Consider the following 10,404-nt stretch of genomic DNA (forward strand, 5'->3'; position numbering starts at 1 on the left):
TGGTTTTTTCTTGATTTGCTGTGCCACACACAACCGCCGACTCTCATTTCATATACTGTACTTTTTAAAGAGATAATTTATAATAATTCGTACCAAAACTATAATATGCTGACATATTGATAGGAACGGCTGCTGTGGGTGTAAAGTTAAAATGTTTGAATAGTTATAGAAACGACGTAATCCACATCATGATAAGTAGAAAATGCCATTTCAGCCTTTATGATTTATATATATATATATATATATATATATAGCCAATTAATTTTTTTTCTTTTAAGCAGTGCCATAAACCATGCAAGTATATAAGATTGTTTCAATAGCAGTTTTTCTCGGTTCTTACAGTGCTGTTCTTATAATAACTTATTTCTGTGTAATGCTGTTATGGTTGAATGTGATGTTTTAAATAGGCCTGGGTATCTTAAATAGCGGAGTTCTTTTATCTCTTAGTTTTTATGTATGATTTCTTGTTATTATATTATTGTGTCATGGTGCCAACTGTTGAACTCGAGTTGAGTTCTGATGGCATTGTGCAGAAACACTCGAATCATAAGAACCAGGAGAAACCTTAGAGATGCACTTTACTTGACAGTGTCTGTCTCATAGTGTGTAACGACAGTGTGTCACACATGAAGATCAGGACTGATGTACAACACAGGGAACACTGTCAAGTAAAGCGTGCTTTGATTTCTCATGCATGTTCTCAGCATCAGCGCCGTTTGCTAAAACTGACTGAATTTATTACACTACAGAGTCAACGCTCCTTCAGATTGATCCTTCATTTCTGAGTCGGTGGGAATGATTTTGTGTCGCTTTGACAGTGATTTGGTTAGAAGAACTGCTTGTTAACTGTTTTTCCCAGCAGGTCGGGTGATAGGATTCACTCTTTAAGCAGATAGCGATTAGAGCTCATGGATGGCAAGACTTCTCTCTAAAAGCAATAAAACCATTAGAACTCAGAGAATGAATGAATGAATGAATGAATCAGTGCCTCTTTGTCATCAGTCGAGCACATCAGTATCACCATGAGATCGACTAAACAAGCCTCGGGAATTAACATGCATTTACCATCAGTGGAAGAAAAAAAATTATTATATATATATAATGACTGAATATCTAAATAAGTAAGTGGAAATACATATAATTGACAACTGGAAACAATATAAAATTCGAGAATATTAATTTCTTTTACATGCAATTCTATTTTATATACACTGCATTTCTGTAACAACAGAAGTTAATTACTCGTTCGCAAGTTAATATAGCAACACAATGCACGCGATTCGTTGCGATTAATATCGAAATCATAGTCTACTGTCGTATCTTACAATTATTTAAGGATAAATCTACGTATCACAAAAAAAAAAAAAAAAGTTTTTTCCAACATGTTTAATTTTAATAGTTAACGGGCTCACTCACGAGACATTTCTGTCCCGATGCAAATGTATTTAAAATCATTAAATTCGCACAGATTTAAAATAATAATTATAAAATGCTCGCTTGGACTGAAAAATAGAAATATAAGCTGATCTATAAATGCATGGTTAAACTAAAGAGCTATTACTGATCGTCTTCATCAGTCGAGTCATGCTCCTAAAATAAAACCTCCAAACAGAGACTCACTATTCCTCTTAATACAAACTGGTTTTCACTCATTAAACGCGTGCTAGTCTTTAAATGAACGTTTGTAATGTTAAATTAATAGAGGAAATCGAGTAAGAATTGTATGCACGGATATAATGTGCAATTGCTATCAAATAACAGCACAAATCAAAAAATATGTTAATGTATGAAATTAATAAACGACCAGGACATTTCTGAAACATTGGCTTGTTAAATAATTTATTGATGATACAAAGTTTTTTCTTCAATAGTATTCTCTCCGTCGATATTTATGTCCGTGCTTGTGAATTTCCCGTGTTGTGAAGTAAACATAAACTCCAGGAAATTATTAAAACCAATTCTATTCACATCATTTACATCGCTGGCACTTCTCTATCTGCTTCCAGAATTACAAGTGACACATTCAGGAGGTTATTCTTCTGCGGTCGAAGACTAAAAATTATCGTGATGATGATGATGATGATGAAAGGGAAGTTGGCACGTCTCCGTGATGCTTTAATAACATAATTTACTCAGTAAAAAATATATATATACACACTTCACGTCCACTTCTAACTGTACAACCGCGTTCAGAGCGAAGCGTGAACTGTGTTTATACCCTGCTTGATTCTGCCTCGGTTCTGCAGAAGACTCTGAAGCAGATGACGAAGATGATGATGATGAAGAGTCTTTAGCTCGGTTTCATCACAAAGTGTCCGAGCTGTTGCTGCAGGGGCTGATGAGGGACAGGTTACTCGTCTTGTGCTTCTTCAACAGTCTCGTGATTTTCTCCTCGTCGGAGTTCGGGTCCAGAGGTTTGTTATATTCATCATCCTCCTCGTTCTCTGAGCTCTCCTTCATCTTCTCTGTCTCGGAGTCGTGCTTCTTCTTCGCTGTGGCCATCTCTGCCGCGTGTCTCTTGCGCCATTTGGTTCTTCTGTTCTGAAACCAAACCTGAGACAGAAAAAGCGCGTCAGAACACTCTCCATATACGAGATCAGTTAGGATATTATTATTTCTTTCAAAAAAATAAATAGTTGCATGCAAGTTCAACTAACTGGACCGAAATCATATAAATCAAGAAAAAGTGCTTTAACTCAATTACAAGCAATTGATTAAAATAATAAAAGAAAATGCATGCAGTGCGAAAGCGGTGTGCAATAAAGTGCAACAATAACAGCGTTTTTTTGTTTGTTAGACATATTATGTATACCCCCCCCCCCCCCCCAAAAAAAAAAAATCATTGCAAGATTAGAAATTAATGCTCCAACAGTTTTGCTCGTTTGCAATCTCATATCACGAACAACGACTTTCGCAGATAGGATAAACTCATTCTAACCGTTTTTGCATTGGAAAAAGAAAAAAGAAAGTCTAGAATGAAATGAAGTGAATATAAAGCCTTCTCTGTTTACCTTGACTTGGCTCTCGGTCATTCCCAGAGAATACGCGAGGCGAGCTCGCTCCGGTCCGGCCAGATACTTGGTCTGCTCGAAGGTTTTCTCCAGGGCGAAGATCTGCTGGCCCGAAAAAGTTGGTCTGGAGTGTTTCTTCTTTCCATCATTGTCCAGCATCATATTTGCCTGTGCTGGAGAAAGAAAGAGAGAAATAACACACGGTTAGACAAATAAAACTGAAACCGTGACATTTATCAATTTAGCATTAATGACATTAATTCATTCAAACGCTTTACAATTGATCATAAAGAGACAAACAGACACAAGAAGAGCTATTGGGTGAATACTGTTGACCCACAAGTGTCAAACACTAATATTTCAACAATCTGAGCGTGAAAACTAACATACAGTGAATATCCATGAAACCTTTCAAATAAGGTTCTTTATGCTCGCAACCGAGTCTTAAGATTTTTAAAATGCTCCTAAAAATGGTTCTTTCAATGAAAGGTTCTTTGGGGAACCAAAAATGGTTCTGTGGCATCACTGCAAAAACATCCTTTTAGAATCTTTATTTTGAAGAGTGTAAGATTCACATTCTATTTAGGAATAAAGAAAACACGCGACCCACGAGTGTCAAACGAGCGTTTTGTTTTTAAGTGCACTTCCATGATGTACTAAAGTGCTTAAAATCACTAAATAATGCATACTAAAATGATTTATTAGCACTTCTTAAAGATAAACTTGAGATCAACTAAAAGTGTGCTGTTTTGGGACACCATGAATATGAACTAAAATGCGCTTTTTTGCACAGTTTCTCAAAAAAGAAAAGAAAAAAGAATTTAGTTACCACTTGTAGTACAAGATGGGTTCAAGTGAACTACAAGTGATGACTTTTTCCCCCCAAATACAGAGATATTGTGTTAAAAGCGCATTTTAGTTCATATTCATGGTGTCCCAAAACAGCGCACTTTTAGTTGATCTCAAGTTTATCTTAAGAAGTACTAATAAATCATTTTTAGTAGCCTATGTAGAGTACAAAATTAGTGCGCGAACATAGAGTGCATTATGGAAGTGTAGGAAGCGACTTTTTAAAACATGAATAATATTCCAACAATCTGATCTGCGTTTCCTAAAATCATCTTTTTGCCTCCAGTGGAGCTCCGATCAATTTAGGCTTTCGATGCATTTGGAAACGCAGTCCTGAAAACCAACACGAGCCAGTTTAGAAAAAAACTCTCGAAAACTCACCCGGACAGGGAACCCTCGGGTCTCTCCAGGGTGAGCCCTGCATCATCCCGGGCCAAAATATGGGCGCCCTCCCGTGCAGCTCCGTCAGCGGTTTGGGGTACCGAGACACCGCCGCAGGGTTGAAGTACATCCCCGCTGAAGTGAGTCCATTGATCCGAGGGAAGCCCGAGAGCAGCTGTCCCGCAGAGGTGATGGGTCTCCCCAAAATATCGCTAATTCCATGCGGTGTTCCCAGCGGGATCTGAGAGCTCAGGTTGCTGAAGGAAGGAGCCTTGAAGCCCGCGGGGTTCTGCAGGGCGTACGGGAATAAAGACGTCTTCATCTCGGTCATGTTGTGCAGCGCAGCCAGAGGAGTGCTGCCCAGAACGAACGCACTCTGCCGGTTACCATCCATCTGCCCGACCGCTAACATCGGTGCGAGTGAACCGCGGGGCGAGAAAGTTCGTACAAGAAAGTTTAACGCCCACAACTTGACAACTCATCCACTAGAACCGTGACTTTCAACCGCAAGTCAAAGTGCGCGAACGCTTCCCGATGAATCCCAGAAACGCGACGCCGGTCCTCGGCAGATCTCACGCCCGCTTTGAGTGCTGCAGTCGCCCGCATCTGAAGCGCCGTTCTCCGCTCAATGGACCCCAGCGGCGATGACGCGCACATAACCTCCAAGCGCACATCTCTCATTGGAAGACGCTTCGTGACGCCGCGCTCTGATTGGAGGACGCGAGGCGGCGGATTTACATGAACAAAGCCGCACTCCATCAACCTCGTAATGTAGCGTCATTAACGACGCGTCGCGCTGTACAAACCATTGTTTCGCGTTGCGTTTGACACAATAGTAAGTACATTAACCTCCACACGACTAATAACGCTGTTTCCACGCTCATGTGTTCATTCATAAGTCGCTTACCATCCGCTTCATCGTGCAACTCTTTTAAAGAGCGGGAAACTCTCATAATCGCTCTGTTTCTGATTAAATTACACGACTCGCTTAATTAAAACTTGCGCTGCATGTAGACGCAAAAGGAGAAGAAACTCAGTGGAAGTGTTTAAGCCCACACTTATTTAAAAACAATTATTTACACACGCAATATGAATTATGTTTTATTTCGCAGGTTAGCTATTAGAATGACTTTATTATTATTATTATTATTATTATTGAAAATATCGCTCTCCGTTTTAGCGTACTCCTATAAAATATCGCAAAATTGAACACCTCGACATTTACAAACTTAATCGCCCTAATGCAACTTAAAGGATTGTTGCTAAAATAGCCAAATCATCTAAAATAGCTTAACTGACATCATCAAATATGAATCCAGTGGTTTGGGGGACAGTAATGCAATGTTTTACTCTGTATAATTAAATGCGACTTTAAGTCAGGCTTATTAAAGTCAGTCTTAATATCAAAGCCGCTGTTAATCTACAGTTATTAACTCTACATTCTCATGAACTCTGTTTAGACTGCATGTAATATGTATCTGTAATGTATGTTTCTGCTCAGAAGAATCAGAGATCATCTGTGTTTTATGGATGATGCTGGGTTTTAAAAAGCTTCGACATTATTTAGACGAAAAAAGAAATGTGAAGATGACTTTACACTTTTACCATTGTTTATTAATTTATAGGCCTCACATGATAAAACAGGTTAATTGTGGACTGAGTGTTTTGTGGTTATTATATACTATCTTTAAATGTAGAAACGAATGTATTGATGTTATTTTATAATATTGGCCGATCCTGTAATCCACCTAATTTTTCACTTGTGTGATTTTTATGACTGATTTCATCTTCTAATTCTAAAGTGAGTTGTAAATCAGCTGGACTCACTGTTCACGCGCATTAAATCACTAAAATCACCATCGCATTTAAAGCGATAAACTATTTACCTACCCGAGTTTAATCCACTGAATTATTTATTATTATCATTTATATTATTATTATTATTCAATGAGTTTGTGAAGAGGTGCATGTGAAAGCAACATGATATAACAACAAATATTTTACTGCATAATCTGTAATAGATATAAGAACCAGATGAAGTTGAAAAATAAACAATAAACCATAATATGAACGAAATCCTAAGTGGAAAATGGCTTGACTCGATACACTGTTGTTGTTGTTGTTGATGATGATGATGATAAAAATAATGATAATAATATAATAGTAATAGAGTTTCTGTTAGGCTTCTGTTGTATTTGACTGGTTGTCTTTCCGTTGTACATTGAAACATGAAGTAAATAAGCAGCAGTCGCACTGTTTGAATGTCGTTCTCGGACAGTATACCAGTTTTTTTTTTTTCCTAACTTTACAGCAGTCATAAAACCCTGTTTTCAAATCAATGCACATGTTAATTCATTAAAAAAGAAAACCGTGTAACCTTCATTGATTTAGTGCGAGACTCTGCGTTGATTTACAGAGAAACAGCGCCATCTGGCGGCCAGATCAAACTGAAGCACTGTAGCGTTATATCGTGTATATACAGCACAGATTTGTTTAACTATACTCTGATTATGCGCCCTTAAACGCTTCTTATACCTTACATTAATAAAGGATGCACTCTCTCTGACTGTCTTTTCTCTGTCTGAGCATCAGATGAAATTATAATTATTATTAATTATTATTACAGATCTAAACATCTTAATTTGGTGTTATTTATTAACAGTATTTATACATTTTTGTTGTTCACATATAATGAGATGAAATCCTTCTTAAACGCACAATATTCCTCTAAAATATCAATACAATATTATATACAGTATATTGCATTTCTTAATTTTAAATGTCTTAATTTTATTTGCTGCATTTGATGTGTATTCATGTTTTAGAATAAAATATTAAGTGGGCTAAATTAATTTTTTTTAATACATTTAAAAGATGTTATCAAATAAATTAAAATATGTTTCAAAATATATTAAAGTGAATATTTTTTTTTTTTACCAGTTTGATCCTTTTTTGTACATTTTGAAAATATTTTATTTTAAAGGATTTAAATGTATAGTTTGTCCTTTATATGTTTCAGTAAAAAAATAAAAAAACATTAACATATGTCACATTTGATGAAAAACTGTATTTGTTGTCTATAACACAGGTAAACATTTATCACATTAGCAAATAACTTACTTTACAAAGTAAATCAAATACATAAAAATAGACATTATTAAATCATCTAGTTTTGATCTGGAGCTGGCTTTTCCATCCACATTTTTTTATCCTAAATGTAGGCTATAGTAATATTTTACATTTAATTTCTTGCTCCTGAAATACATTTTGAAATGTACATTTTTCAGTTTATAACATACAGTTAAAACGAAATATTTTTTTCATTTCCAAAAACATATTTCATTGAGCTTCACTGTTTACAAAATATATTTAGCATATATTTGGCATTATGGTAATATATTTATATTTACATTTAATCATTTCACAGACACTTTTATCTGAAATATTTTATAAATATTTTTGATATTAAAAATAAATCTGTGGAAGTCTTGTTTTCTGAAAAACATCTAAATTAAGTGATTTTATGCTTGAAACACAAAACATTTTCTGTAGTGTAAAAATTTCAAGTAAGCATTAAGTAAAGACAAAAAGCAACATCTGAACTGTTGAAAAGCATATTTTATTGTCTACAGGAAGTACAATGTCATTCAAGCATCACTAAATTCTAAATAATTTTTGTTTGTTTATTTTTTAAATAGGATTAATGCCAAAAATGTGCAATGCAATGCCACTATTTAAACTCTATCAAGGATCCTGATTTGACCATCTCTGAGCTCAAACTATCTATCAACATCAGTTTAATGGGAAATTGAATTGTGACAATGCAAAAAGAAGAAAAAATACTTCCACAATATTACATTGAGTAGAAAAACATTTTCGACCAAGGTTCAACAATGTATAACTTCATTTAAAAAATGTTTGTGCAAGGGATATTTCACCCAAAACTGAAAAATGTACTCAATATTAATCTTCGTCTTTTAAAGACTACTTCTGTTCCTTCACCGAAAGTCCAGCTAACCAAAAGATTTCAGATTTTAATTGAGTGGATATGATTTGTTTAAATACATCTTAATGACCTTTTTAATATATTTTACATTTGTGTTTGCTGGACTGTCAACATAAGGACAGAAACCTGTCAGAGTTCGTTCAGAATGACTATATATAATATATATGATAATGCACAGTACACCAGTCAGTGGAGGATGAACAGCATCCAGAAATCTGATGGTCTTTACTGTCACCGTGTGGAGGGACGATGAAAAACACACACTGTACCTGCAAACCTTAGAGCACAGAACTCCCAGAATGCAACAGAGGAGGCCAAAACACGGTCCAATGCTGACCAATGAGACTCAGTCACCTGAGGGTTGCTAGGGAGATTCTATGCACCTGCTAACAAGAAGCATGTCTAATTACTTGAAATCAAGAAACTTACACTGTTTAAAAAGCAATTTATTAAAGGTTTCACAAAAACTGCATTTTAACGGCCCTGTGAAATACATGATTTTTTTTGTTCTTGAATTCAAAATATATATTTTTTAAAGCTGCAAAAACACTACTTATGAATCCTGCATGTTCTGCGTGTCACTGTGAATGAATGGCACAGACGCGCAGTATAAAAAAATTAAAGTTCAGTTTAACATTAAAGGAATATTTATCAGCATTCGTTTAGGAGAAAAATGTAAATACCAACACAGTATTTCTGAAAAAAAAAAAATATATATATATAATAAATTTTTATAGATGCCTGTGATCATTAATATTTAATGAAACAATTAAAATGCAATCCAGAAAATTAATGGAAAATCTTCAAATGGGCCTAGTTTTTATTGGTGCTCAATTATTAATAATGGTTCTTATTATTATCAATGAAAATAATTCCTTTTTTATTGAAATTGTAATACATTTTCCTTTGATAGTAATAATAATAAGATAAAATCTGATGAATAAAAAAGGCATAAAAAGGCATGAACACTTTAAAACTGTATTTGAAATTAAATCTTTCTGAATGTCTTTACTGACACTTTTAATCACAATTGTTATTTTTTTAATTCACTCTTTTAATATATATATATATTTATTTATATTTTAATGGTACTTTCGAATGGAATATGACAACTGTTGTAATGATGCTGAAAATTTATCTTTTAATCCCAATAAACTATATTACCGTTTTTATTGTCATTTTGATCAAATAAATGCAGCCTTGGTATGCACAAGAGATTTTTTTCAAAGTCATAAAAAAAAATGTAAGTGGTCACATACTTTTGACCATTTCTATGTTTTAAAGTGTTTTTCTCATGTGATGATGAGAATCTTAAATATTTGAGAAAATCGAAATAATTTAAATAAAATGTATGACTAAAAATCGATTTAACAAAGTACCAATACATGTTGAATGCTAATTAAAAATCAGCCCATGATTAGAAAAAAGCTTCTTTCTTTTTCTTTATAAACATATGAAAGGTTGGGAAAAATGCAATGATACTTTTAAATAGTCGAGAAAGGAGAAAGTGACTGTGTTAATGAGTGAGGATTTGAGTTATTAGTGCAACTGATTCATTCAGACACTGATTCATTAAAGAATCATCTATGAATCATCGATTCAAATTATTAATTCAAAAACACTGACTCATTCAGTTATGAAACACTGCCGTGTTGCTACTTTAAAATGTATTCTATTCAAAAATGTAAGTCACTTTATGTTAAGTCCTGGTTTATTGAATGAATCAAACTAATGTGAAATCTGCAATCATGCTGATATTCAGAAAACAGCACACTTAAGAGAGCCGTCTTAAACTTTGCAATGGCCGTGGGAATAAAACTGAATGATGTTCAATGCAATTTAAGGTCTTAATTTTCGCAAAATGACTTCTAACGCATTTTCATCGCTGTGAAACATTACATTTGTATGCTGAATATCGCAGAACACAGAAAGCATCACAGGGAAAAAATAATTACTAATCAAGTGTATGTTTGTTGTTTATTATTAATGATGCCGATAATAAATGTGTTATTGCTAACTTAATAATAAATAATACCATTATGAACAATTACATAATGTTTTTATATTAAAGTACATCTATATATGTATCTGTTTTCTCCTTTTTTAGTGCAGGAATAGCTTTCTTTGAATCATTTTTCTCTGTTTTTGAGTTTTTTG

At 34.3% G+C, this 10,404-nt stretch overlaps 1 protein-coding gene across 1 annotated transcript; it reads right to left on the reverse strand.

Annotated features, from left to right (window-relative positions):
- Window positions 1-2,070: 2,070 nt before the first annotated feature.
- On the reverse strand, window positions 2,071-4,855 carry nkx6.2 (NK6 homeobox 2). Its single transcript, XM_059565608.1, has 3 exons — window positions 4,242-4,855; window positions 3,012-3,184; window positions 2,071-2,553 (listed from the first exon to the last, which is right to left on the reverse strand). Exons 1-3 carry the CDS (start codon window positions 4,651-4,653, stop codon window positions 2,305-2,307), a joined length of 834 nt encoding a protein of 277 aa, XP_059421591.1. The 5' UTR covers window positions 4,654-4,855; the 3' UTR covers window positions 2,071-2,304.
- Window positions 4,856-10,404: the final 5,549 nt, after the last annotated feature.

The sequence above is a fragment of the Carassius carassius genome, chromosome 14 (genome assembly GCF_963082965.1).
Source record: "Carassius carassius chromosome 14, fCarCar2.1, whole genome shotgun sequence".
Classification (NCBI taxonomy): domain Eukaryota; kingdom Metazoa; phylum Chordata; class Actinopteri; order Cypriniformes; family Cyprinidae; genus Carassius; species Carassius carassius.

Excerpts from the sequence above, each read along its gene's own strand:
- nkx6.2 (XM_059565608.1), bottom strand. The coding sequence starts at position 4,653 with ATGTTAGCGGTCGGGCAGATGGATGGTAACCGGCAGAGTGCGTTCGTT. Across the intron at positions 3,185-4,241 it reads CCCGAGGGTTCCCTGTCCGG|CACAGGCAAATATGATGCTG; the intron begins GTGAGTTTTCGA and ends TTCTTTCTCCAG. Across the intron at positions 2,554-3,011 it reads TGACCGAGAGCCAAGTCAAG|GTTTGGTTTCAGAACAGAAG; the intron begins GTAAACAGAGAA and ends TTTCTGTCTCAG.